Below are 27,352 nucleotides of genomic sequence, written 5' to 3'. Positions count from 1 at the left end.
TGGGGGTTGGTCTCTTCTCCCAAGAAACAAGCAATAGGACTAGAGGAAATGGCCTCAAGCTGCATCAGGGGAGGTTTAGATTGGAGATTAGGGAAAATGTCTTCACTGCAAGAGCGGTCAAGCATTGGCACAGGCTGCCCAGAGAGGTGGGGGAGTCACCATCCCTGGGGGTGGTCAAAAAACACGTAGACGTGGCACTTGGGGACATGGTTTACGAGGCCTGGGTGTGTTGGGCTGGCAGTTGGACTTGATGATCCTAGAGGTCTTTTCCAACCTTAATGATTCTATGATTCACTCTTCCCCAAGCCTGCAGGGTTGCATGGGGTTGGTGTGACCCAAGTGCAGGACCCGGCACTTGGCCTTGTTAAACCTCACCCAGCTGAGTCACCGGGAGGGGGCCCGATCCGGTCCCCGCGGCTCCACCCTCCGGCCCCGGAACTCCGGCGCGGCGGCACCACGTTCCCCGCCGAGCCCTCCCGACACGGGTGCCCGTCCCGCGGCACGCGGCCCGTTGTTATGACGACACGGCCGTAAAGCCGCCATCTTGGCGGTGCGGCTCGTTGCGACATGGAGGCCACGATGGCAACGAGCGCGGGGCCGGCGGGGCTTACGGCAGCCGCCGCCGAGGAGCGGGAGGGGGTGGCGGCGGAGGGCTCCGGCCCCGCCGCGCCTCCCGCCGGCCCCGCCGCCTTCCTTGGCTTCCCGGCGCCCTTCAGCGAGGAAGGTACCGGGCGCGGGGCGGGCCGTGCCGCCGCCGCCGCAGGGCCCCGGCCGGAGCCGCGGGGAGAGCGGGGCCTGAAGGGCGGCGGGGCCCGGGGAGGGGCGGGAGGCCCCTGAGGGGGCGCGGGGCGGCGTGACCGGGGGGGGCCCTGGCGGTGCCGGTTCCCTCAGCGGGGTGTCGCGGCGGGGTCTCGGTGCCCCTCAGCTCCCCGTCCCTCCCCAGGGCCGCCGGAGCCCGGCCCGGGGGCGATCGTCCCGCTCCGCCCCGGGCATCGGCCCCTCGCAGGGGCGAAAACACCCCTCGGCAATGCACCCCCCCGCGTCTCCTCCCCCCCCGGGCTGGGAGCTCACCCGAACCGGAGTGTTCGGTGTAAACCTCCTCCTTAACAGGTGCCGTATTTTGCTCAACCGATGACGTAATTTTTAAATCGCAGATGAAGACGACGTGCATAAGTGCGGTCGCTGCCAGTCCGAGTTTACCTCCCTGGAAGAATTTGTGCAGCACAAATTACAAAAGGTGTGCCAGCGAGCTCCAGAAGCTTTCACTGCTGCGTCAGCAGGTCTCCTCAACCAAGAAGTACAAAAGGTGACAGCAGGCTTCTCCTCGAGCCGTGGCTGAAAATAATTAGGACGCAACGGTCTGTTGGGTTGGAGGGGAGAGAACAGAATAAGATGCTTTTAAAGGTAATAAAACTTTTCTGCTAAAATGTGATCTGTTACAGCAGGTGGTTCCCTCCGTCGAGGAGTCGATAACCGTCGCTCATATCGTGGTTGAAGCATCTTCAATAGCCGAGGAGATCGGCAATGCGTCAGCTATAGTCGGTGAGCTCCGAGACGCCTGCCTTCCCTCCCCTGCTGGGTTGGGAGTAGTTAGTTGCTCACTGTCCTCTTGTGTTTGGTGTGTGCTGTGGTCAGGTAAGCAACGCCTCAGTGCTGCTGAGTGCGGGTGCTTGGGGCGGAGCGACGCCTCAGACACCTCAGGGGAGCGAGACGGGCACCGCTGGGCCAGCCTCGCAATTCTCTCTGCATTAATACAAACTGGATTTAAAACTCCGCTCCTGAAACATCCATTTTAATATTTATGCCGCGATAACGAGAACGTTGCAAAGACCCGTATTCTGGGTTTAAAGCACCCGTTTCTCCTTCCTGCCGTGTGAAATGCTGAAAGGAATGGCTCTAGTTGTGTAAAGCTCTCTTCTGTGGAGAACATAACTGTCCTCGTCCCCTTTTCCCAGGCAGTGGGCACATCAAAGAAGTCATTGTTGCAGGAGACCATGTTTTCGAAAACCCAAACGGTCGCGTTGATGGAGAGGTCGCTGAAGAGCAAAGCAACCCCGATGATCAGGAGCAGGATGTTTCCACGGAACTGATAAAGATTAAGCTGCTGGTTAACAAAGAAGGGCGATATGTGTGCGAGTTATGCCAGAAGACGTTTAAAACAGTAAGTGTCGCTTCTGCTGCGCTTGGGTTAGCGAGTTACTTAGGCTAGCTGTTAGCTCAGGCACCTCAAGGCTCGATAACAACGTGCTTCTCTGCTGCATGCTACGCTTTTGAAAGGAAAGTTCTGCTTTCAGAAGGAGCGTTGCTTTTCTTTACAGCTGAAATGTAAAGTCCTTCACCCTTTGGAACATCTTTTAAACCGGAATTCTTTCCATAGGCCAGCATCCTCAAAGCTCACATGATCACTCACAGCAGCAGAAAGGACTATGAATGTAAACTCTGTGGAACTTCCTTTAGGACAAAAGGGTCTCTGATTCGACACCATCGCCGTCACACTGGTAAGACAGCTCTCCAAAATACGAGTTCCTCGTTGCCAGAGTGTGCTGGGCGTGGTTGTCCACCTTACCTTCCTGTGGAACTTACTGCCGCTTTCCGCCTTCTGAGCTGAGGCCGTGGAGCTCCCTGACGTTCGGGGTGCCGGGAGGCAGCGCGAGGTTCTGGGATAAGCACGGTCTGCTCGCTGCTGGAAGCCAAAAGCGTTCTTCTCGTGGTCTGTCACGTAGAGCTAATACTGGCCGTCGTTAGTTTAATACCATTGGTTTGATTCTTGTCGTTTCCAGATGAAAGACCTTACAAATGCAAGAAATGTGGGAAAAGCTTCCGGGAATCGGGAGCTTTGACTCGGCACCTGAAATCTCTGACGCCTTGCACCGAAAAGATTCGCTTCAACGTGAACAAAGAAATAGTAGTCAACAAAGATGATCTGCCAACAGGTCAGTGGTGCTGCGAGTACCTGCCTTGCGCCTGATAAAATTGAGCGTGCTCCTGGCGCTTGAACTACAAATTCATTCTCATTTATGAAAAAAATATTGCTGTGGTATTGAGTTTGTACCATTTATACACAAAAAACGTAATTTATAGAGCTAAACTATTAACCTGAAGTGCACGTAGCCAGGCGTTGAGTGTGGAGGATGTTTGAGAATCCGGTAGAAAGACAGCTTTACCAGGCACCGCGCGTTCTGAGACACATTTTTGCGCAGAGTGCGGCAAATTGCCGAGGGGTGGCAGTACACCAAGTGATTCCTTGTGCTGCTTTTCTTGAAGGATCCTGTAGTTCAAGTGCAGACACGGTTTCATCAATAACGAGTGAACCCATCAAGACCTCGCCCGTGATTCACCTCGTGACCGATGCAAAAGGCAACGTTCTTCATGAAGTCCACGTCCAAATGCAGGAACTTCCCGTTGTGGATGCGAAATCCCTGGACCAAGATGTGAGTGGCGTTTCTCTGAAATCCCCTTCGTGTGTTTTACACAGAGAAACATTTTGAAGTATTTCGCCTCATGAACAAAATGTTCTTGGGTGCCGAGAATAAATCTGTGTGGTGGAAGTAGATGGTTAATTAGCTTCTCTTTCACCCGAGAACACAGAAGGCACTCAGCTCTGACCCTGTCTGGCCATCTGCTGCTGCTGAGCTTAGCGGCATGCCGGTAGCATACAGGGGGATGTGCAGGGTTCACCACCACGTACTGGACAGTGCAGAAGGTGAGAGGGTGTTTTTGGTGACCGTTCCCTGCTATGAGACCCTGTGGTAGAAGCAAAGGCTTATCAATGCCTTGGACTTTGTTTTCAGGGTACAGATTCACCTCACCTTCCTCCCCAGCCCAAGGTTGTTCCCTTGTTGATTTCTCACCCTGATATCGCAGCATTAGACACCCTACGAAGAACGACTGGCGTATCAACATTGCTGTAAGAAAAGGGCTAACTGTGTATTTCCTGTACCAATTCCTGGGCTGTTTATTCCTTCAGCAGTCACATTCCGAGGAGCTGCCGTGTGAGGGGGAAGTGAGCAGCGAGAATCTGCTGAGGCAGGCCATGAGGAATTCGGGTATTGTGATAGAGAGAGTCACTATGGAGGAAATGCAGAAGCCAGATGAGCCTCCTGTAGCTGCTACGGAAGAACTAGAAAATCAAGTGGTGGAATCAGAAGAGGAGCCGTGTGGGGAACAGTGTGTTAAAGTAGAACAAGTGGAGTCTGTATGTTTGTCTTCCATGAATAGATTAATTTTTCAATCTTCTCTGCCTTCGCTTGGTTGCGGACAGCACCGCCAGCCTCCCCGCCCCACACCTTATCCTCAGCCTGTCTCTCCCTGGGCCTGGGTCTTTGTGTCAATTTTTATAGTTACGTTTTTCACGCATGCTTTAAATGTAGTGTTGGTACGCACACGCTCCCTCTCCCCTGTTAACAATATAGATCTCTTTCTTGTCAAATCTGGCGTGTTTAGTTGGGAATTTGGTTAGTGACACTTACTGTACGCACTAGTACAAAAAACATTTTATGTTTTACCATTTTCTTTCCAACAGACAAATGCAGAAAGAACAAATGGGTACAAAAGTTACGTTTGCCCTCACTGTAATGAAGCCTTCAGTGAAGCTGCTTCCCTTGAAACGCACATCAAAGGTCACTTAGGTAAAATTCTGCTTACGCTGTTGCCTAAAATGTACCGTGTCTAACCATCGTCTTAAGCATGGTACAGCTTGCTTTGTTTCAAATCCCATGCCTTTATGTGGCCAGCCATGCAAAGTCAATTGATGCTTAACACACAGATATGAAAAGGTTGACTTCGGCTGAGCTCTAGAATAGATGGTAAAAGAAATATTTTAAAAAACCAAAAAAGCATCCATGTTTCAGAGCCTGCACTGCATCCTTGGAGGCAGAATTTTGTGATGAGGCCGATAAAAAGTTTGACGAGGGAGAACGGGTTGATAGGCTGGAACTGCTGCTTGAAAGGCACCAAAGGCCGTGAGAGCCCCATTTGAGCAGAATTCACTTACGAATGAGACAGAGCCCACACATGCAGCTGAGAACAATTTCCCTCTTTCTGTGGGTTAATTTTTTTGTACGAATTTTGTTACGGCATGTACTAGATACTTGCTACTACTGGTTTGTCCTGTATCAACCATGTGTTCCCTCCCTCCCTCTCTAGATTACAAGCCTTTTAAGTGTGAGGAGTGTGGCAAAGAGTTCACGAAGGGCTATCTGCTAAAAAAGCATCAGGAAGTCCATGTGAATGAGCGGCGTTTCCGCTGTGGAGAGTGTGGCAAGCTCTACAAGACCATTGCGCATGTGAAGGGGCATCGAAGAGTGCATTCTGATGAGCGGCCGTATTCCTGTCCGAAGTGCGGCAAGCGGTACAAGACAAAGGTGTGCCTCCCTCACAACAGGCTTGCCTTCAGATTTTCCTTTCCAGAGCCAGGATTTGGGAGAAGTTAGGAGGCTTTGCTCCTGAAAGAACAAATGCTAGCTCGCCTGCCTCTTGTAAGAGCAGAAGCTCCAGAAGGAGCTTTTGTTTTAGTGGGGAAAAGAGGGGACAATCTTAAAACCTTCACATTTGTGAAGAAACTGTTCCTTCGTGTGTGAAAAAATTACGTTATAATAATAAACCCAAGTATTTATCATGCCTTACATGAGAAGAAGCCCTCAAAGATGTTGACTTCTACCCTGGAAGATAAAATACTGCTTGCTTGAGTTTGTCCTTCCCCTTAGCTGCTCTCCTCTTGCTTCTCTCTTTGCGCAGAACGCCCAGCAAGTTCATTTCCGTACGCATTTGGAGGATAAGCCTTACGTCTGCCAGTACTGCAGTCGGGGCTTTCGGGAAAAGGGCTCGCTGGTCCGCCACATCCGCCATCACACGGGGGAAAAGCCTTTTAAGTGTTACAAGTGTGGGCGAGGGTTTGCAGAGCACGGCACTCTCAACAGGCACTTAAAAACCAAAGGTGAGGTGGCAAAGCTTGTCTGCGTTGGGGCGGGGGCGCATGTGTTGTTCTAGGATTGGGTTTGGACGATCTCCTTTTTGGCTGAAAGGTAATGATTTTTCAGAGTGGATCTAACGACCTTTCTCCAAGGCCATTTGTTCATCTGCATCTCAGTCACATCAGAAGGAGATGCGTTTTTTTTTTTTTTTTACCTACATTAATGAATATTTCTGTTGTGATCTTCCTGACCAAATGCTGACCGAACAGCCGTAAACTGGTTCTAATAAAAAATCTAGGTCGTCTAAATAAAGGGAAAGATAACCAAACCACACTTTGCAATAAGAATCTAACCGCAGGGGTGCTGTGGGCTCTTTGCTCCAAACTGTGGCTTAAGTGGTCTCTGCAATGTTGCCCCTGCCCTAAGTGGGGAAGACAGACCCTCACACCTTACAAGAGCCTGCCCCGAATTGTGAAGCGGCTCTGCTGCAAGGCTATGCACAAAGAGGGAGAAAATAAACATTTTCGCAAAGTAATGCCAGAAAAAGCTTGATGTCTGTGTTGGGGAAGAGGTGAGAGGGTTGTAAAACTTCTGATGTGGCCCATATTGTTATGGTTAAACTTGACAATTGGGGTGGTTTGTTTTTTTTTTTTGCATTAAACAAGTACTAATTTGGGGGTTTGATGAAATCCTGTAAGAATATGAAGTCTGGATGTTCTGTGAAGAAAATGTCTTAAGTGGAGTTAAATTCTGACAGATAATCTTGTTTGATGGATTAGTTGCACTGGACATGCTGCTCCTTTAGCTCCTAAGCATGGATTTTCAAATTTCTTTGGGTGGTGGTGATGATGTATTGAGATTTTAAAGGACACTACAACTTTACTGGAGGGGGGGTGGGGAGTTTCCTAGGTACTGAAATGTAACGCATAGCAGAAAGATATACGACTTAAAATACACCAGAAGTCTTACTGTGTGTTCTTTAGACATGGCTTTTGAAATCCTATATAGTTTTACGTATCTGAATTTAGCTGTGTATTTTTTGAGACAACACTGGACAGTTGCTCTGCTCGAGGCTCAGTTCCGTTGCCTGGTGTCATGTCAGCCTCTTCTAGGCCATCACTTGCCCTGGTGGGGTGGGAGCCTGTCATCTGGCTGCTGGTCACTTGTCAGCGGCCTCCTGTTAAAGGGGTCTCGTTTGTGCCATGTGGTGTTTTCCAGGTGTTCCTGTATTTGAGGTGGTTATGAAAAATAATGTATTTCTGGCATACCATTCAGGTGGCTGCCTCCTTGCTTTGAAAGAGGTGGAGGAAGTGATAGTGTCCGAGGAAAGTCAGTCAGCTGACAACTTGGCTGCAACGGTCATTTCTGAAGATCCTCACACTGTTCTGGTAGAGTTTTCCTCGGTGGTGGCGGACACTCAGGAGTACATCATTGAGGTGAGAAATGGGGCAAACAGCCCTCTCCTCCTGAGCTTAGCACAGCGTTTTGTCAGTAAAAACTGCAGTTGTGCATGTTCCTCATGTAGGTTTTTGGGAAAAGGTAAAATAGGCTCTACCCAATGCTAGGACTAAGCAGGATTAATCTTGTTCAGGAGAGCACCGGGAGCGTACTGCATCCGACTTCTGAAGTCCTGCACGTAGCCTAGGCAGGATGATGAGAACGCAGGGAAGATCGACAGTAGTTCACTGGAGTAGTTCAGGTTGAGACTGAGAACTTCTCACCAATCCAGATTTTATGTCCTCACAAACTTGCTTCAACGTTCCTTCAACTTCAACCCACTCCTGTCTCCCATTTCTATTGAGCTTATTTTGTCCGAAATAATCTCTGTTGTTTTTAACTGGCTGTGGCTGCCAAAAGCAACGAATTACCCATTTCGCTGTCACCAAGGGGAGAAAAAGAGCCAGTACTCATCTGCGCAGGATAACACCGTTCATTTATTGAGTCCCTTTAGTGCTGCCGTAGTTTTTCCTCCAATAGGAGAAAACCCTGCCAGCTGGCTGAGTCCTGCTGAGAGAGGATGTCCTCTTTCCGTTATTTTTGAGCACTTTGCATTACTTTTAAGTAGCTCTTGATAATGGGATTTGGAGGGAATTTCAAGGAGTTGTCTTTAAAGGAGTTACTGCATCATGGGGGGGAACAGAAAGACTCCTTTTACAAGAGCTTAATGTCTTTTACCTTGGTGATAAAAGAATTTTTTATAATAATGTAAAGAGGAAATAATCCTGTTTTGTCTTTCAAGACTGCTACTGAAGACATGGAGACCAGCGAAGCTAATGAAATCATAGAGGGAACAAGGCACGAGGTAAAGCAGCCACAGAAACTGTTATTTTGGGGACTTGCTGTAAATTACATGAATCACTCTTAGTGTCTAAAAGTCATGCTTAATAAAACCAACCTCAAATAACTAGTTTACCTACCCTCTGTCCTTTTGCAGACCTGTCTGTATAGAAACATAATACTGGTCGTACTGGGTTTGACTGAGCTTTGTTAATGCCAGGCCCTCTCGGTGATGGTGGCTGGTGACTTACATGGCTTCACACGCAAGAGCACAGCTGCTGGCCGAGTGGAACTGTACAGTAACACTTCAGCCTTGCAGAAATGACCCTCCTAAGGCATTCCTGAATGCTGGAAGTAATGCTCGCTGCAAAGTCAGAGCCTGGCTAGGCTCTTGCAGTCAAAGTGTCCAGGCACGCGCTGTTAAGGTTTTTCTACAAAGAGTAGTCTGACTTTCTGTGGGCAGTACCCTGCTGGTGCACATCTTCAGCAATGTGAGGTGTGACGTGTTGTAGGATTCTGCTGTTCTCGGGGCGATGAGAACTTTGGTGAACAGCTGGAGGAAACTGGAATTAAATGCTGCTTGTTGTATTGCCCTGCTGGGCATCAGGCACTGTTTATGGCGATGGTAACTGTACAATACACCGAGAAATAACATGGCCTCTCTTCTCTACGCGTAGGTTGACAGCCATATTATGAAGGTTGTGCAACAAATAGTAAATCAAGCAAACTCTGGTCACCAGATCATCGTACAGAACGTCACCGTGGCAGAAAACTCTGAAGTAACCGCCGATGCTGCGGACACCATCACCATCGCCACCCCCGAAAGCCTGACGGAGCAGGTCGCCATGACGCTGGCTTCCGCCATCGGGGAAGGAGCAGTGCTGACTACAGAGGGTAGCATCAAGACGGAAGAAGCAACAGTGACGATGGTGGCATCTGAGGACATTGAAATAATGGAACATGCAGGAGAGTTTGTGATCACCTCCCAGGAAGGGGAGGTGGAAGTCCAGACTGTGATTGTGTAAAGAACAGCTTGCGGCTAGTGACAGATGTTGATGTAAAAGTTACTGCTTTTCTCCATTTTGGGGAATTGGATGAGTCCTAAGTTTGCCATTGTAATTGTTCAGAGAGCAAGGGAGAGAACGCTTTTCTAGGTAAGTGGCTTAAGAGGAGGGTACAGCCCCAAGACGGTTTCTATTTAACATGAAAATAACAGTTAAAAACCTCTGCGTGGTTATACTGTGGATGTGACAGATACGGTGTATGTGACAGCCTCAGCTGCCTCAAATAAAGGAAGATCCTTTGCGAAGCATTTACCTCTGGCCACAGGACAGCAGTGCTCTGGTGTTTAGATTTAAAAGGATTTGGAAAGCGGAGCAGGTGTGTAGGGTCTCGTAAGAGACTACTTAATCATATGCATTTAAAAGCAACCAAGAAAAACCAAACTTAAGGAGTTGTGGTGCATTCACCACCACTCAAAACCTTTCATGCCTTTAACCTCACTACTTTAGTCCTCCTAAGGCATGGTACTGCAGTATTTTATTTTATATCCTGGACAAGTAGCCTTATGTACTGGTCTATGAAAGAATGCGTCATTGTACCCTTGCAATGCCAGACAGGCTACTCTGAGAGCTGGTCTGTTGGTGTGTAAAGCCATATTGTATAGGATTTTTTTTTTTTTGAAAACCATTTACGAATTTTTAATTGCATACTGTACAGATTTGGCATGTAAATACATTTTTAGAAATAAAGTTATTTAAAGTTCTTACTCTGTTTTTCCAATTTCTGCTCTATTGTCACACGAACAGAAGACTTTCTGGCAGGAGAAAAGGGCCACTTAATGTTGTGCTTAAGAAACCTTCATTGCTGGGTAAGTCAAACACACTGGTTTTCCCAAAACGAAGGCAAGCCTCTCAAAGCAGCCAGTACATCTATGCTTTGGAGATAGCTCAGGTGAGCCTTAGTTGGAGGGATTTCAGAAGGTCACTTGCATAGCTGTAAGCCTGCTTTTGTCTTCCACCGTTGAGGCAGGGGGTCGTCTTGAGGGACACTGATGAGGCACCTTTCTGTGTTCACCTGCACAGAAGTGGAAGGCCAAGTCACTGCTGTGCTTTGGAAGCAGCTTCTTCAGTGACGGCAGGTGCGCAGCCCCAGAAACGCCCTCAGCAACTGTAACTGCCCCTGCTGCCAAATGCCCAAAATATAAAGAAATGCCTAAGACACAGCCTCTCGCTGTGAACAGCTGTATCAAACAATGTGATAAAGGTGAGAAATGCCTGAAGGACCATGTCTGTCACCTGCCAGGGGCTGTACGTCCAGAGCTCAACACCAAATTTCTGGTACCCTCTTAAGGATGCTGAAATGTTGTCCAGAAGTCCACCATTCTCATGACTCTGAGGCTGAAATGGCACCTTCTTTTGAATGGTGTGAAAATAGGTATCAAGGAGGAGTAGCACTTGTGGTAGTTTCCTTTCTGAGATACAGGTGCTCCATACTAGTGCACATTTGCAGTAGAACATGGTTTCCGTAGGTTAAGACTCTGCCAGTAATCATACTTTTTTCCAGCTAGATACATGCAACCTATTCTACTTACTGCTTAGAATAGTGGGTTAATCATTTGCCAAAGAAAGGCAATACAAGAAGATGAAGCTTCCTTGAGGTTCACAGCAGCTCTCTGTTAGCTCTTCCCAGACAAAAAGATTCACTTCAGTAAGCCAGACCAAACTTGCCTCTCCGTACCTGCTCTCAGGGATCTCACCAACTGACGTATCATAAACGGTGCTCTGCTGAGGCACTGTTCGTCACAGTACTGCGAAAAACAGCAACTCCCAGCTGAACACACTCAGCTGGGGGTTACTGTTTTCCTGCAAGGGGGAGGGGGAATGTGAATAGTTGACAAATCTGTGCATTCAGATGTTTACCACCTCCACATGTGCGGCATCGCTATGATCCTGCAGGAAGACCTACTTAAGATGTACCCAAGTGACTGAGGAACTCAGTTTGCCTGTTACACAGTGGTATAACGCAGCACACAAACGGGAATCATTAAAAAAGGTTCCTTGTGGATGTGTTCCACAGCCGAGCCTTTCTCTAGTAGAGCTTGCTTCGATACCACGATTGTGTCTGAAACGACGAACAGGCCGCGGACACAACACATAGGGGCAGCGTTACGGATAAACTCGGAATAACTCCAGTTTTTTAAAGACTGGTTGGCTTTATGAAAACATAGTTTCCAACTACTTCATTGGAATAGAGTATCTTTTTACAAAAGCTGGGACATCAAAACATGCTGATGAAATAAAGTCTTACAAAAAGTTTAAAAATGCACATATAAAGAACATTATCTTCATGTTTTCTTCTTCCTTTCCAATGCTGTAGGAGGCTTAAAGATTTCCTTTAAATTCATCCAGACTCCTTTAGAATACATGTTTTTGTAGACAGCCTGTCTGTCATGAGGCTGCAGCGCTGGGTGGTGGGAACACCCAGGTCTTCGGGACTTATACCATTCATTGGAAGTTTGGTTGGTTAAGGCCAAGCACAGACTGAAGCAGCAGTACGCACCCAGTACGAGTGTGAGAAGGATAACAAAACCAAGCATGAAGACAATCCTAGGAAAAGTCAAGAAAAGGTGCTGCAAAGAAAATAACAACGTAGTTAAGAAGTTGGAGCATCAAATCCGATGGAGGCATGTGACCGCTGCAACGCACCAGGCGGATTGCGCATCCGTATGGACATGTAACCGTGCAGCCCCAGAAACGAGGTCACAGCCCTAACCCCCGCCCAGCTCAGGGACGGGCCATTCCGCACTGAATCTCTGAGTAAAGCACAGAGATTTCCAGAAATATATTTCCTCGCAAGCCTCTGAGAATACGTGGGAGCATTTTCCACACCCATCTATGACTGTTTGTATTTCATATTGGAATTCTGCTTGTTTGGCTTTTTTTTGCTGAGTCTTTTAATTAAAACTAAAACCCAAAACACATTAATGCAGATCATCTGAAAACAAACTGCCAAATGAAGGGGCTACAATCTGGTGCAACTTCAGGCTTTGCTGACACGATGCAGTTTAAGCAGCTCTTTTCTGAGTTAAATTCCAGTATGTACTGGAATGGTAATGGTACTGGTCCAACCCGAGCAAACATTCCCTGACTGAGATCCCTTTTTAAGACCACAAGGCGGAAAGATCTGTTGTCTAGGATGAGGAAAAGATAAAGCATTTACTACTTACCACCTCACTGCCATACTGCAGGAAGGGACGAGGGGATTGAAATGCAAAGGACTCAAGTGCTAGAGAGACTCAAAGTCACCCTTTACTTTTATGTGAAAGAAAATATCCAAGCGTCTAAACTCCAGGGCAGCAGGCTCCTGGTTTAACATCTCCCTGAAGGTATCTTAAGGATTGTCAACCATGTCCTAAATGTTAGACAGTAGACGGTCATTGGAATGTAAGGGCCTTCTTTATGAATCAGATCTGCTGAGTGAAAGCAGCCTGGAGACAGAAACTCAAAGAATGAAGTGCTGCGAGAAAAATCCCATGTTTTTAAAGTATTCTGCAATGACAGTTTCCTAAACTTGATTAGCTGAGTAAAGTTGGTAAAAACCCTGCAGCCTGCCCACATCCTGCCCGTGAGAACAGGAGGACTTGCATGATTCCTGAAAGCAAACACTGAGACAGACCTTTTTATAAGCCAATAACCCAGACAGCATAAACTGACCTGAATGAGGAAGAGAATCTCAACAGCATGCTCCTGTCCTTGGTGGTCGAGGTACCTCCCACGCATCATGCCTGACAGCAGCACCGCCTGGATGAGGAAGGCTGCCGTGACGGTTGCAATGCTCGCAGCCATGGCAGTCAGCGTGAAGAGGTAAAGGAAGAAATACTTCATGTTGAAGGCACCAATGCAGTTGTTGACCCACACACAGTGGTGATCAAAACGATGTACACACACACGGCAGAAACCTGGTGAGGAGTGAATGACAAGGCAGTTCAGTTATTTGGTTTTTAAGTCATCAGTTTTATTTTTAGACAGGTTAGGGTAGTTTTTTCATCTGAAAATCTGAGAAATATGGTCATGATTTAGCTGATTGATAGTTTTTTAAGGACATACATTAATTTAAACTGCCTATCATAAAACTAAACCCAAAGACCTGTATCTCCTTTCCTCTTTCATTCACCAAGGCTGCAGCTCAAAGACTTTGGTTTCTCTGACAGTACTGCCTAGCAAAGTGTATGAAGGGTAGAGGTTGCAGCTCCCAGCTTTATTTTAGGTGATAACAGGAAATTTCTCAAGAGAAAGACAAAATCCTGAAGTCGGGTCTTGACAGGTGAGCATTTTTCACTTAACTTCCAGATGCTCAAAACCTTGCCTGTTCCTGACCCCACCTGATGCCCTCAGAACTGGTAATTTCTGTGAGAAGAAACGGCAGCAAAACAGTTCCATGGCTGGGCAAAGGGCAGCCGCGACTCGGGACCCCAGGAAAACGAACGCAATCCTGCGTGCATCGCGCTGGGTAACAGACAAGATGTAGCGTGAACCGCAGTTACTGATGGAGAATTAATTTGAAAAAGCCTCTTACTGCAGTGCTTTGACCTGGCTGGCTTCTCCATGTTGCATGTAGGACACATGACGCCTTTCTGAAAAAACACACCATCGTATGCATAAATCTTAACCAATGACGCATGATTTGATTTTGTTATTACACCTGCGAAAGAAATGAGAAAAACAATAAAAGTAATGGTGTTTGTAACATTTTTTAGGTTCTGTTTTCAAGGAGCTACAGCTCACAGTCAGCATGAGCTTACCAGGATCGGCCCGGGAGCAGAGAATGAAGCAGCCCATGTTCCCAGCCAGCAGCAGGTAGGGCAGCAGCAGGAGGAAGAGGGGGAACTGCAGCTCCCAGCAGTAAACGAACACTTCCCATGTGTATTCTCCATACACTGCAGCTTGCAAGGCTATGTGCAGGACAACAAACAAACAGCTTCTGGAACAGAAAGGGGACAGCCTATTTAATACGCAGCATCCTGCTTAACAAACAGGTCAAGTACACTCAGAGGTGATCAGCAAAGACTCTCCAAATGCAAGGAAACACCTCTTTCAGGTTTTCAGGCCAGCATGGATTGCATATTAATAGTGTTTTCTCCACCCAATGGCTTCCCCTTCTCTTCTTCCCACATAGTCTCCTTTAAATATGCCAGCTAAATTCACTTCCATCATCGTCACCCCCTTCGGATTGTTCTTCCAACAGTAGGGTCAAGTACAAAGCACCCTTCCTGCTGCTGAAATATGCCACAGCAACAGGCCACAAAACATTCTGCCAGGAGACATTTGCTGTGTGCTGCTCTGAAAGCAAAGAAAACCCTGGTAAAAGGTAATCTTAAACTGTAATAATATATGCAGCCATTACGAAATAAGCGTGGCAGGAGGTTAGCAATGGCAAATTGCTACATGAAACTAGTTCTGACCTGTCAGCAGATGACAGCTTCTGCGAGGCAAGCTGCACGACTGTTTGGCATGCAGGTTGGTTTGGGATGCATCCTCCTGAGCAACAACTTTCAGCAGGCAAACGGACGCTCAGATAAGCCACCCATTAGGAGAGCAACGTTCAGTTACCACAGTTCTCTGCATTATACATTTGTTTTCTGGACTTTTATTGTGAGTTTTAAACAACTAGTGATGTGTACTTTACTACAGCGGGAAGTCTGTTGCAGACAAGCTCTCCTCTACCACTCTCCCACACCATTTCTTGTGTGCAATCCAGCAGGATCCTGTGGAGTCTCCTCTCAACTGCAGGGCCAGAAGAAGATACCCTCAAGAGCTGCACCTCGCTGGACTTCTGCACCAACTGAAAACCTCTCTCTTGAATGAGGTGATGTGGTCGAAGGGTGTGCGCGGAGGATCAAAGCGCCTCCAGCGTGCAGCATAACCCAGCAATGGCAACTACACCGGCCTCACCAGATAATTGCTCGCTGCTGACGGCACGTTTGACAGCGTAACCACCCTCTTGGGCTGGGCTCGCTTAACACCAGAGAATCTGCACAGCAGGCAACAAAACAACTGTAGCACATTCAACAGCTATAGACATTAGGCCCCTGAAGCGTCTGTCGTACTGGAGTTGCTGCCTCCAGAGGAAAGGTATTTAAGTCGTTCCTGAAGCAGATCCTAAAGCACCAAGGTTTACAGGATGCTGCAAAATTCACCTTAACACAGCAGGCTGCGCATTGGCAGCGGTGCAGCTCCCCCTTGAGCCACCTGGACATTCAAGCTGCTGGACTAAGACTAATGGGATTTGAGGGAGAGGATAGGGATCACTAACTCTGTCTAAACTAACTCTGCAGCTGCCAGAGAGTCTGTTGTAATTCTCTTGTGGATGCAGGCTCCCGCCAGTGTGACCAACATCTGTTACGCTGGAAGCTACTGAGCCACATTATCTTTATTTGTCAATATGTTCAAATATTTCAGGGCACCATCTTCCCAACAATAAGCAAGAAAAAGGAGGACAACAGCATGGCAGACCTTAAAGGGAATCTGTAATCCCCGACAAGCACCCCTAATGAAGCGAGAATCTCTAAGGATAATACCGAAAGCTCTGACAGTAGCAGGAGGTCACCTACAGCGGCCAGAAATATTAGTAAAAAAACCCATAAGGTAAAAAGCATGAAAAAAGGTGCAATACCTTGTGTGGAAGAGCCTGTGAAACACCCTTTGTGTCACACTCTGGAGCCGCGCGGGGATTACAAATGACAATACCTGAAGCAAATGAAAACACTGTGTTATCTGAATTGCACATCACTTCTGGCTTGTGCAATGTTCAAACGAAAACATAAGTCACCGAATCCCCCAGTTATTTATCACTGCAGCCATGCCACCAGGGAGGAAGCTCATTTTCAGGGGCATCTGAGCTCCTAAGAATACAGACAGGCACATTGCTGGGGTTTTCAAAATGGCAGTGAGGTTCCACATTCTTGGAAGCCCAGAAGGCACAAACAAACGTATCTGGGTTAATGTGTGAAAGTTGTAAGGAGCTTATCTCAGGTTATAGACTGGGTAACTGGTTAAGCAGGGGATAGAACTGAGCAATTTCTGAACTGCAATATGCTTCATCAGGACATCTGACAGATGCAAGCAGAGATAAGCAAAGGGATAAAGCCCTGCTATCCTCCAGAAGAAGGAAAAAAACCTAACCAAAAAACAAACAAACCCCACAAAAAAAAAATCCATGGTTTCTTCAACTGCAGCTATGACCCCGACTGGTAACTCCATGTCCACCTAACCGCTGTGTCAAAAACACTAGACACAATGAAGAAGAAAACTGCCTGTCTTCATTCAGCCATAGCCTGTGACTGCGGAGTTGTTTGACTCCGCTGTTCAGAGGATGACAGGTCTCGATAGCAACATGCTGCTCCATCAGTGGTGGAAAAATTGGAGCAGCTGAGCCTATTTCTAGCTGACATGGAAAGAAAACATGCAGCGAGAGCTTCTTGTCTCAGATGTGAAAGACCGAAGGCAAAAAGCATATGTAGAGCTGAGATGATGTTAAATATTTTTCTTTTAACTGGTACGCCTCATATCAGCAGTTCCAGTAACAAGTCCTTTTTAAAGGAGGCTGTGTACTGTGATAGGAAACACACAACCAGGCAGAAAAGCAACCTGCATGCAATTGCACAACTGAATCGCTGGCGGCAAGGAAATCAGGCCGGGGGGTGGAAGTGACTTGTCACAGAGCTAGAAACAGCTGTGCTCTCTGCAAGTCAATCATTCCGTATTGCTCACAATGCTTCAGCGGATCTTAAAGGAGTGCAGCCAAACAACTCCAACAAACTTCCAGGCTTATACGCTTCATTAATTAGTCAGAAATTAATTTAAAATACAGCATCTAGAGAGACTATTCAGGATTACCCATATTCATTTCAAGCGTACAAGTATCGATTACATTTCTCCAGACAGTGACTTCACATCACGGCAATACTTTAATTGCTGATCGTTACACACGTTTCACAGAAGCAGCTATTAAGGAATGTGGGAAAATAATAAACTCTGCACAGGGATCTGTGTGGCTATAAAACAAAATAAAGTATGATACTAGTAATAAAAATCATGTTTAGACGCATGTGAACAGCATTAAATATTATTTACAACTCAAATTATAATTCTCTCATGCTTTCCCTTCTGAAACTTCTACACTTGTTTTTTTCCTTCTTTATTCAAACACAGCACAACAGACAGAAAAATAAGCTCCTGCCTTTTCAATTCATTCAATTTTTACAATAAAACCCCAATTCTTAATCCTCTTTTAAAGTTCTTCATTCCTCCCCCTTTCTTAGGAAACTACAGCCTGCAGCACAATTAGACAATCAGATGTTAAAGAGCTCCCCCTAAAATATGTGCTACCCATTATAATCCTCTATTTTATTTTTCAAACCTCCCCCCACCTTTTTCCTTTTAATGACAGCAGCAAATACCATAAATTTGCCAATAGTTGGGGCCTCATTATTATTTAATTTCTCAAAGCTGATGCCTCATGGGGTTCCTGAACAATGTACTTTTAGCATTGCAAGATGTTCCAGCCTTACTACTACCCCGCGGCTGCTGCGGGCGGCCAGACTGGCACCGGTGGGAACGGGGGCTGTAAAACACAAATGGTTTTTTACTACTTGCTTGGGCACGACCTCAGCAGCCAGAAGGAAACATGTTTCTATTTCCAATCCTGGTTTGCACTTACCTGAGAGCAGTTGTCAAAATAGGATGAAGTATGAAATATACCGTTATCACTGCTCTAACCACATACACCAGAATTGTTTACGGAGGAGAAATACAGGAGTTGCATTAATTTTAGCACAACGAACTAGGGCAGACCACCAGAACGGGAGCTGATCATGGCTCTGAAAGCCAAGTTCTTTACCTGGCTTGCACTGCTGATGCTTCTCGCGAGGAAACCCTCCTTCCTTCCCGAGCAGACGCAGAGCAGGGTGGCGGTGGCCAGGACAAAACACAAGTAAATCAAGAAGAGGGTCAGAAAGTCCATCCCGAGCCCTGCAACGCAACGGACGCAGCCGTTAGTGCCCGGCCGTGCCGCTCTGTGGGGCCGTGTCTGGGCTGAGCCGCGCTTCGCACCTTTGGTGGCCGCTGGAAGAGGGGGCGAAGACAGGGCGAAGACGGGGCGCAGTGGCTCCGTGTCCCGCCGCACCCCCGAGCCCCCCGCGGGAGAAACTGGGATTTATAGCTGTGTTTTATCTGTTTCGGTACGGCCCCAGGCCCAGCTTCTTGGCGGGGGAGGGAACGCCTGCCAGGCCTCGGGGCCTGCGGCGGGAACACCCCGGGCCGCGACGCCCTGCCCGGCCCGGGCACCACGGCGCGGGGAGGCCGCTGAGGGCGGCGGGCCGGGAGCCTGCGGCCTCCGAGCCCCGGGGCAGCAAGAGCCCGAGGTGCTCTGGGGACACCTGCGGGGCGGTGGGGGGCGACGCTCCCCAGCCCCGAGGGACCGGGACGGGAGCCGGAGGGCGCCGACACCGGGGGCGGGACGCGCCGCTCCCCTCAGGCCGCACCGGCGGCGGCGCCCTCCCCCGCGCTAGGGGGCGCTCTCACCCCGCCCCTCCCCCGAGGCCGGCTAATCGCTCGCCGAGCGTCTCCACATGGAGCGAGAAATCGGCCGTCACCTCCTGGCGGCGCCGAGGCCGGTGAGGAGAGGGGGCCGTCGCGGCCGTCGTCCTGCCTCCGCAGCACGAAACGAGGATTAAAGCAGTAGAAATAAAAGTTAAATAATTTTTATAAATCCCAGAGTTGTGTGTGACGTTCTTAGGGTCCTGGGCGGCTCGTTACCGCGTCAGTTGAGCAGCGTTTCCATCTGTTCCCAGAGGTCCTGCGTGACGCTGCCATGGCGCGCCCCGCGCGATTTCTTGGGAATCTCCACAATTTCTTCAGATTCGTTGCCTTTGGTAAAATCTCCCCTAAAGCAAAACCCTTTTGTCTTCTGCAGGAGCTCAGAGCATTACATTCGCTTTCAACACGGGGCCTCCTCTCACCGTTGTGCACCATGTGCTGCGGGAAGGGGGGGTGTGTTTGCTGTGGCACCCACAGGGACCTGGTCTAGAACCAGGCTGAGGTGGGCTAAAGCTGCAGGAGATAAAGGTCCTGTGCCCATTCCTTACATGGCGGCTGACAACTGAAACCGCCCCGGCCCCGGCTCCCCGGAGCGCCACTAATGAGCCACTGATTAGGTTACGGTGCCTGGGTAGAATTTGCTATAGAAACTCAGCCGGTTGCTGCCGCCGGTAACCGATCCAAAAGCTTCGAAGGTGCTGTGATGATTTTGCCAGCTCCGGGTCCCAGTCTGCCGCTGGCTGGGTGTCGGGCATGACAGGTAAGCCCTTCGAGGGGTGCTCGGGCCACTTTGGCACCGGGAGGAGATTAATTGCGTGGTGGGGACGCGGCAGCAGGAGGTGAGGTTGGGTTTCAGGAAGGGGATCTATTTTTCCCCTAGTAAGTTTTTGGCCCCCAACACGGCCACTCAGCACCTGAGAGAGAGAAATGCAGCCAAAATACTGCCTGGGCACAGCTAGAGTGCAGCCCGAGGCACTTCCCTCCTGATGGAGGATGTTGCAAAAAAGCCATTTTTTCCCTTCCTACTGATCCAGCAAAATTTCTGCCCTGCCCCAGGTACGGCTGTAGGTTTGCCTGGGACATCGGATGTAACCTGGCAAGCTTGGCAGCGTGGAAGGCGCCCGGGGACGGGGGGGATGGTGGCAGCGCCCGCACACGAGGAGGTTGGTTTGTCTATATATATTGGGCAGACAGGCTGGGTTTGTGCGCCGCGGTCCCTGCGCACAGCATGGAGCTGCACCAGCGCTGCCCAGGAGCTCCGTCCGCTCTTCATGGCCTTGTAGGCTGTGCTCAAGGACAAACCTACCAGCAGATACTTTAATAGTAGGTTGAGCCTGAGAGAAATGAAGCTGATTCAATCCAAGTGCCGTGAAAATGAGTAAAAAGTCTTGTCTGATCAAAGTCTAGCAGAAGGTTTTTGAGGAAACAATATTTTCATTAGCGTCGAATCCCATAACTTATTTCTTGCAGGAACTAAAATTCACTGTCAATATTTAAAGTACTCAAGTCATGTTAAAATGGTGGGAAAAGAATCAATTGCTTCACCAGCTGGAAAAAAAAAAAAGAATATCTGCTGCAGTGTTTTTGCAGTGGAGAGCAAAGATGCCCCGACGTTTTGTAGGAAGGTGTGTGTGTTTCTGTGTCAACATGGGAGGGCAGTACATGCTCCCTGCAACGCCCACAGGTCTCAGCTGCTGAGGAGATTTGTGTTTGTGCAGAACCTGCGAGAAAAGAGCCATGTCCCCGTCTCTAGCAGAGCATCACCGACACCAGAGATGGAGAGGACAGGAGGAGGGGGTCTCAAGTCCCTTGCAGCAGTGACACATAGGAATGTGAAAGGCACGAGTGAGAGGAAGACCCTCCACCGCATCGTGCTGGCCTTCAGGTTGGGCAGAGCAGCTCCCTGCAGCTCTCCTGTGTAAGGCTTTACCCGGTCCCATGTCAAGTCTCCCAGGTTTCCTGGGGAGGCTGTTTCCCACCCAGCCCCACGCTGCTGACAGCTCAGCCCGTGCCGGTGCCAAGGGAAGATGGGATTGCTGTGTGGTCCATCGTGGGGTGCAGACAGCCCCTCCCGCTGGTGCCGCAGCAGGACATGTAATACCCTAAAACCTCTTAGTGTGCTAAGCCCTGGGATCACTAAGTGCTGAGGAAGCAGAGGAGAAAAGCAGAAATAGCAGCTTAATGGGAGAACGGGTGCCAGCGTGGGGGTCTCTGCTGCAAAACTCTCTCAGCCGCTCCCCGCTGTGAGGACCCCCGCTCCTCTGTGTGGAGCAACCTGGCTGGGGAGAGCTCTCCTAGCGAGCCCCGCGGAAGTCGGTCCAGACCCCTAAATGCCTGCAGCAAACCATGTATTGTTTGGCAGACATGTACTCCCAAAACCTCTGCTTTCCCACCCAAATCACAGGCGGCGGGGCCAGCGAGGTCTCAGCATGCCCAGCTGCCGTTTGGGAGCGGCGACGGCCTGCTGCATCTCTGCTGCTTTGCACAGCGCTGTTGCTTTGGATTTGCCCTGTGGGTAAGGGATTTCCCTCCACGGGCACTAATCTGTTTTACCTCCTTCCAGCTCCTAATTCCCCCCAGATCTGTGGGCTCAGGTCAGCGCCAGACTCAGCCAGGACCAGCACGGCAATTAGTCTGTTGGTGCTTCTCTTTGCAATGGAAATAAAGTTAATTAGGAAAGGAAAGGGCAAGAAAAGCCTTTTTGTGTGCCTGGCGCCAGCTCAGAGAGGTTGGAAGGGCACAGAGCTCAAGTAAGAAGCCGGGGAAGGGGCAGCCATCCCCTGCCCGAGGGGCTCCCTTGGCTCTGTCCCAGAGCCGCGGCACAGCAGCCGTTTCGGCCACCCCTGGACCGGCATTACATGCAAGAGCTGGGCCCCCAGCACCCCGGGGGCTGCAGCGAGGACGTGGGAGCAGGGGAGATGCCGCCAGGATCCCGGTGTGTAGGTGGGACGCACTTCCAGGGGTGATGGAGAAGAACTGAGAAAGCTTCGACCCTGTAGCAGGACAAACGTGCCGCCGGTCAGAGCCTGCCAGGCTCGCTTGGATGGCTGCAGACTTCTGTAAGTGCTTGAGCCGTAGGGCGTAGAGGCGCAAGGGGGTGACGCAGCTCCCCGCAGCAAGGCGACGGCCGCTGCTCTGCCGGGCCTTGCCATGGAGCTCAGCCCAGTGCGGCAGCGCCGGGGCCATCCCGGTGCATACTGGGCTCTTGCTGGAGCCTTCGAAGCTTGTGCTCCACAGCCCCAGGGACACCCTGGTGTTCGCTTGCCAATGGATTTCATCCTGCTGTTGCCAGACTTGTCCCTGTGCTTCACCCTTAAATTTTCCCCTCCGGTCCTTGACATCTGTACCCATTAACATGGGCAGCAGCTTTGTTTCCTCTTTAAATAACAACGATAATAACAATCCCTGATTTTTATGTAGTATTTTCATCAGCATTGCTGCACAAAGGACAAGATTATTACGCTTATAATGTTCGTGACAGCATATTGCTTGGTCCTTTTTAATATTTCCTCATGAAGGTGGCACTTCTAGTGCCCTCTGTAATAGAGCCTTGAGTAGCTGTTTGCAGCAGTAGAGCAGGCTCAGGTTATCAATACAGATTTCTGCGGCAATGCTGTTTCCCCTGCCCATCTCCCCGATTCTGCTCTCAGAGCAAGCTGGTCCATATTAGCTGGGCTAAAAATGGACATGAGAAGAGTTCCTTCCATCTCCCTGGCCTATAACAGGGTACTAAACAATGTTTTCAGTGCTACTGAATTTTGACCAAGATTTCCCAGGTCTCAAAGGAGAAGGAGAAGTGCCTTTTGGTCATTCAGACCTTTGCTATGCTGGCAGGAGCACAGACTGGAGCGAAGTGGGACCCTCTGGGCTGCCCAGGCAGGGGGGGAGCACCCGCCTGGGGTGACGCACCAAGAGCTGGCTTTAGGCTGTGGCTGCGCTCTGTGCCTGTGTTTGACTTTTGTGAGGACATCTCCTTGAGCGATTCTGAGTCCTTGTAGTCTCTGTAAGATAATTTGCCCAGGTAAAATAGTCTGCGTTTCATTTTTGTAAATGCTTAATGTGCGTTAAGTAGCACAGATGGAATAAACATGGGAGTAAAAAGTGTCTTCACAGGCAGCTTAGATCAAGTGAAGAGAAAATCTACACGCGAATTATTTTAGCGAGTGTCAGCGGACACTGCAGGCTCTTGCACATCAGCAGCGTTGGAAGGGCATCCAAGTGGTCTGATTTACCTTGGGCAAAGACGACTCCTGCAGATGTTTAGGGCTGATGTGCCTGATTTCTCCTTGAGCATCCGTGGAGCCGGTCTTAACCCTGCAAATGAACCACAAACAAGTCCTTTTCGAAAATCCTCATCTTTGTGTTTCAGGATGCTGTGATGAGGTTAATGCTATACATGGGGCAGGGAAGGCACAAAGAAATACTCCCAGGAGAGCTGAGAGGATCTGGCAAATTCTAATGAATTTGCAGTAATTTTGCAGTTGCAAACTGCTAAAATATTGAGTATTGGGAAGCCTTAGTTAAAATAAAACTGTCTTAAATTGTTGGATGGTCTGTTCATTAATGTGATGTGCCAGGGAAATGAAATAATCATTTTGCTAGACTAATAGATACCAGCAGGTGCCTAAACACACTTCCCTGGGAGAGGGGTGGTAGGTGGGTGGCACCGACAGGCAAGACAAGGGCTGTGCAAGGCCACAGTCCCGGTGCCAGGTGTAGCCCCGACCTTTCCAGCCAACTCAGCTTTCTCACTACTAATGGCAGCGGCACTGCCAGCGGCCTGACGATAGAAGAATAAAAGCCATTTTTAGGAAAATATAGAGGAAAACTATCCCTCTTGGGGCATTTCTTCCCACAGTGGTGGGACGCAGCACAGACTAGAGCCCCCACACCCGATGGGATCCACGTGGCATCTACAGGAGCCAATGTTATGGATGGAAAACGCACCACAACTCCTTTTTTTCCCCCCTTCTCTTCCAGTTGCAGCCATGCCAGCAACCAACCAGGGCTGGCCCGAGGCCTTTGGGTTCAAGATAAGCGGGACTGGTCCGTGCTACATCCTCTGGGTGCAGGAGGGCAGCAGCGCGGCGGCGGCGGGGCTGCGGCCGGGTGACGAGGTGCTGGAGATCGAGGGGCAGCCCGTCTCCTCCCTGGGCTGCGAGGCGCTGCTCGGGCTGGCCAGGCGCTGCAGCAACGTGCCCCCCAGCATCGGGGTGGTCTCCCGCCTGCAGCACACCGACATCCCCCCGGGTCCTCGGGGATGCTTTGGCTTCGAGCTGGCGAGCAGCAGCCCCCCGCAAGTGGCCAGCGTCAGCCCGGACTCGCCTGCTGCTGCCTGCGGGATCGAGCCGGGGGATTACGTGCTGGAAGTCAACGGGATGCCGGTGATGCTGCAGGAGGCGGCGGTCGCCTTGGTGGGGTCCTGCCATGGGCGGTCCCTGCGGCTGGGGCTGCTGCGGCCGCAGCGTGGGGCTGGCACACGGGACCCCCTCCCCAGCGCCGACGCCGTGCGCCAGGAGAGGAAGCAGAAAGCGCAGGAGTTCAGCAGAAAGGTAAGGCTGGGGTGCGGGGCACCGCTTGCACCAAGCAGTTTGGAGGTTCCCGTGTTGAGCCTTTGCAGGACTGTCGGATGGGGGGATGCTCCTGGCTTGGTCACAGGGCTGTGGGTGTAGATTCGGGGCATCGGCACCCAAGAGAGGGGTGTGATAATTACCGGTATTTCAATAACCCCTGGGAGACTAGATGGATGCTGCAAAGAGCTTGGAGATCCTCTGGGGAATGACCCCAAGTACTTATTCCTTTGCACTACAAGAGCATGTGGAAACCTGTGGGAGCAGCTCCCTCTCTCCTGCCTGTCTGGACATCCCTTCAAAGTTTGAGCGTGTCATCCTGCAGACATTTTAGCTCTTACTTTCTTGCAAAGGGGAAAAAAAAATAAAAAACCCAATGCGATTACATCTTCATTGTATTCCTGAAAGCTTCCTAGTGGATAGTTTACCAAACATATCACTTTGTGCTAATTATAAATTTGATCATGGTTGTTTTTTAATCTTTCTAATTTCCATTTCAAAGTAGCCTTTTAAAATACTGTTATGAAAATAACCAGGCTCGTGGGTTTTTTTGATCCTGAGCTAATAAAGCAACAAGACATTCATAAAGAGATTCACGAGTATCAGCCAAATTGCCTCAGTCAGCTTCTACATTAAAGATTCACAACTACGCACTGAGGTTTGGATTCATAAGGCAGAGCATCGCATGTGAAATAGATACCTGCTGATTACCGGAGATTAACAAGAGGATGAGACGTTGTTCCGCGTTGCCTCCATCTCGTGAAGTCACATTAAACCATGTAAACGTCTCCGTGATCACAGGAGAGCACTTCCCAAGTGAGCAAGCTGGTTGCGATGCATGAGCGCCTGCAGCAGCACCTCTGCCACCTCCCTGCCCAGAAAAGCCGCCCACGACAGCCCCGGCCAGCCTGGGCAGAAGCGGGTTTGCGGAGCACGGGTGTTGCTGGCTCCCAGGCGCTGGAGCGCAGCTCGGCTGGCAAACGCCTCTCCAGAGGGAGTTAATGGCGCAGATGTTTTAAGTGGCTTCATTTTTTTTTGACATGATGCAGAAAATAATAAAACCCAGTGGGGTGCTTCACCCCCTCGCTTACCCTGGAGCTCAGCTCTGGTAGGTGCTGCTGGTGCCGGTGCCGTGAGCACCCGGTACTCCTGCCCACCCACCGCAAGGCTGGAAGGTCGGAGGGTGCCGGTGCCTTGCATTTTGTGCCTGCACTGCCCATGGGCCACTCACAAGCCTGACGTCGGGAGGCTTTTCCCACTCTCATTCGTTTGGCAGAGCCCCAGTTTGAATTGCGCTCTCCTGGCAGACAGACCGGTGGCAGCGGGGCCACGGATGGAGCCGGGCTGTGTGAGCCGAGCAGCCCAGGGCCATCACTGAAAGCACTGGAGGTGCTCAGGGTCTCTGTTCCAGGTCAACACCTCCTCCTGTCCCCTACACACTCAGAGACACACTGGTGACTGCACTGACACGAGGGTGGCTGCATGCCCCCATTCCCACCCCCCCCCAAGCCCTTCAGTCTCAGCCCAGGCAAAAATTTAACAGCAGCATCCTGGGATTCAGCCCACCAGGAACACCATGGTCTTCGTCATTTCTCTGCTGGACCTTGGGACTGAAAAGCATGCGAGTCCACCCGGGGGACGCAGCTGCCTTGGCTGCCCCAGATTCGGTAACCTTGAAGCGCTGCTGCTGCCGGGAGCCCCCGCAGCGCTCGCGTGGCGGCTGCGCAAACCCAGCGGCACCTGGAGGGTTGTGCTGGGGGTCGCAGCGCTGGCAACGGCCCTCCCCGGGGAACTGCCAAGTGGGACAAGCGCCTGGAGGAAACGCCTCTGCCCCTTCCCTGGGCAAGGTCCTCTCCCAGCAGCGTGGGGGGCTTTGCCGGGCGATGCCTGCCGGCTCCCTCGCAGCGCTGCCGCAGGGGTGCACACACACACGTTAGGGAAGGGTGAGGGGGTCCCCTCCCCGCCGCTTCCCCCGCATTCGCAGAGCTGGAGGGAAGCGGTTAAACCTGCTGTCAGCACAAACCCGTTGCCTCGCAGGAAAACTCAGTGTGTGGAGGGACTGCAGGGTGGTCACGAGGAGTTTTCTGCATCCCACATGTACTGGCTGCACCCAGCCAGGCTGCAGGCAAGGCAGCAGCACCTACCACCCAGCACATTCCCAGGGCAAGGGAGAACATCCTGGCCTGGGAAGAGCCTAATAAAGAGGGTCCTATGCAGGTAATTGGCTTGATGGTAATTAGCTGATTGCTCTGCCTGTCATGGCTGTCACAGGTGGAGAGGGCAGGACAGTGGCTGGGAGCTGCTGATGCTGCTCCCGGGGCTGGTGCTGGTGTTCACGCTCCTTGTCCCCACTTCCCTGCAGCCTCGCAGAGGTGATGGCACGACAGTGCTGCCGGGCAGGATCAGGGTGTAATTAGAGGCTTAAACACCTCCAAAAGCCCATCGTGGTGTCCTCTGCCAGGCAGACTCCAGACTGATCGGCCAGGTCCCAGCCCAAGCAGAGCTGTGGGGTTTGGGGTCACGCCGCTGTTCCGATGCAATGCTTATAACAGGGAGAACAGTGATACCTGGGATGTGTGTGAGGCCCCACGAGTGCTGTGTGATGGGCTGCTGTCTGAAGTTTCTCCTTTCCTCTTCTTTCCCGTGCTGCAGGTGGATGACATCCTCGGTGACCAGCCAGAGGTCAAGGAGAAGGTGTTCACCGTCCTGAAGCAGTACGCGGCAGAGCGGAAGGTGGAGTACTTGGCCTATGCCCTCTGCATGGTCCTCACCCAGGAGTCCCACCAGCATCTCATTGACAGCATCAGGTACAGGGTGCCGGCAATCCATGCGGGTCGTTAAACCACGGGCATCCGTCTGCCCACCAGGGACGAGCGTGCAGGGCTGAGCGGCGCAGGCACGGGCCGGGAGGTTCCTGCGGGGAAGATGCCAACCTCCTTTCCAAGGGGCAGCTGAGCTGAGCTTACAGAATCATAGAATCATTAAGGTTGGAAAA

The 27,352-nt window shown here is 50.3% G+C and overlaps 3 protein-coding genes across 6 annotated transcripts in view; 2 read left to right on the top strand and 1 right to left on the bottom strand.

The window, feature by feature from the left end:
• Positions 1-537: 537 nt before the first annotated feature.
• Positions 538-9,957, top strand: E4F1 (E4F transcription factor 1). 4 transcript variants are annotated; one of them, XM_075104616.1, is made up of 14 exons: positions 538-724; positions 1,155-1,306; positions 1,446-1,542; positions 1,956-2,161; positions 2,378-2,498; positions 2,781-2,933; positions 3,265-3,431; positions 3,971-4,195; positions 4,523-4,628; positions 5,146-5,363; positions 5,737-5,935; positions 7,188-7,348; positions 8,152-8,214; positions 8,867-9,957. In XM_075104616.1, the coding sequence occupies exons 1-14, from the start codon at positions 568-570 to the stop codon at positions 9,212-9,214; spliced, it is 2,373 nt and encodes a 790-aa protein (XP_074960717.1). In that variant the 5' UTR covers positions 538-567; the 3' UTR covers positions 9,215-9,957. The 4 variants fall into 4 exon arrangements, with proteins under 4 accessions (XP_074960717.1, XP_074960716.1, XP_074960715.1 ...); XM_075104615.1 differs by having other exon boundaries at positions 1,443-1,542; XM_075104614.1 differs by having other exon boundaries at positions 539-724; positions 3,968-4,195.
• On the bottom strand, positions 9,871-18,730 carry ZDHHC4 (zDHHC palmitoyltransferase 4). Its single transcript, XM_075104617.1, has 7 exons — positions 18,302-18,730; positions 18,090-18,220; positions 15,864-15,937; positions 13,993-14,171; positions 13,767-13,892; positions 12,905-13,149; positions 9,871-11,820 (listed from the first exon to the last, which is right to left on the bottom strand). The coding sequence occupies exons 2-7, from the start codon at positions 18,210-18,212 to the stop codon at positions 11,536-11,538; spliced, it is 1,032 nt and encodes a 343-aa protein (XP_074960718.1). The 5' UTR covers positions 18,213-18,220; positions 18,302-18,730; the 3' UTR covers positions 9,871-11,535.
• Positions 18,731-23,775: 5,045 nt separating this feature from the next.
• The window catches only part of GRID2IP (Grid2 interacting protein), a 41,883-nt gene continuing 38,306 nt past the window's right edge, over positions 23,776-27,352 (top strand). Inside the window, exons 1-2 of the mRNA XM_075104610.1 lie at positions 23,776-24,339; positions 27,010-27,164. Of these exons, the coding sequence (XP_074960711.1) occupies positions 23,776-24,339; positions 27,010-27,164 (719 nt within the window). The remainder of the gene's footprint in view (positions 24,340-27,009; positions 27,165-27,352) is intronic.

The sequence above is a fragment of the Phalacrocorax aristotelis genome, chromosome 10 (genome assembly GCF_949628215.1).
Source record: "Phalacrocorax aristotelis chromosome 10, bGulAri2.1, whole genome shotgun sequence".
NCBI lineage: Eukaryota > Metazoa > Chordata > Aves > Suliformes > Phalacrocoracidae > Phalacrocorax > Phalacrocorax aristotelis.
The sequence above is the reverse complement of the archived record's forward strand: the minus strand, read 5'-3'. Positions and strand labels throughout refer to the sequence as shown.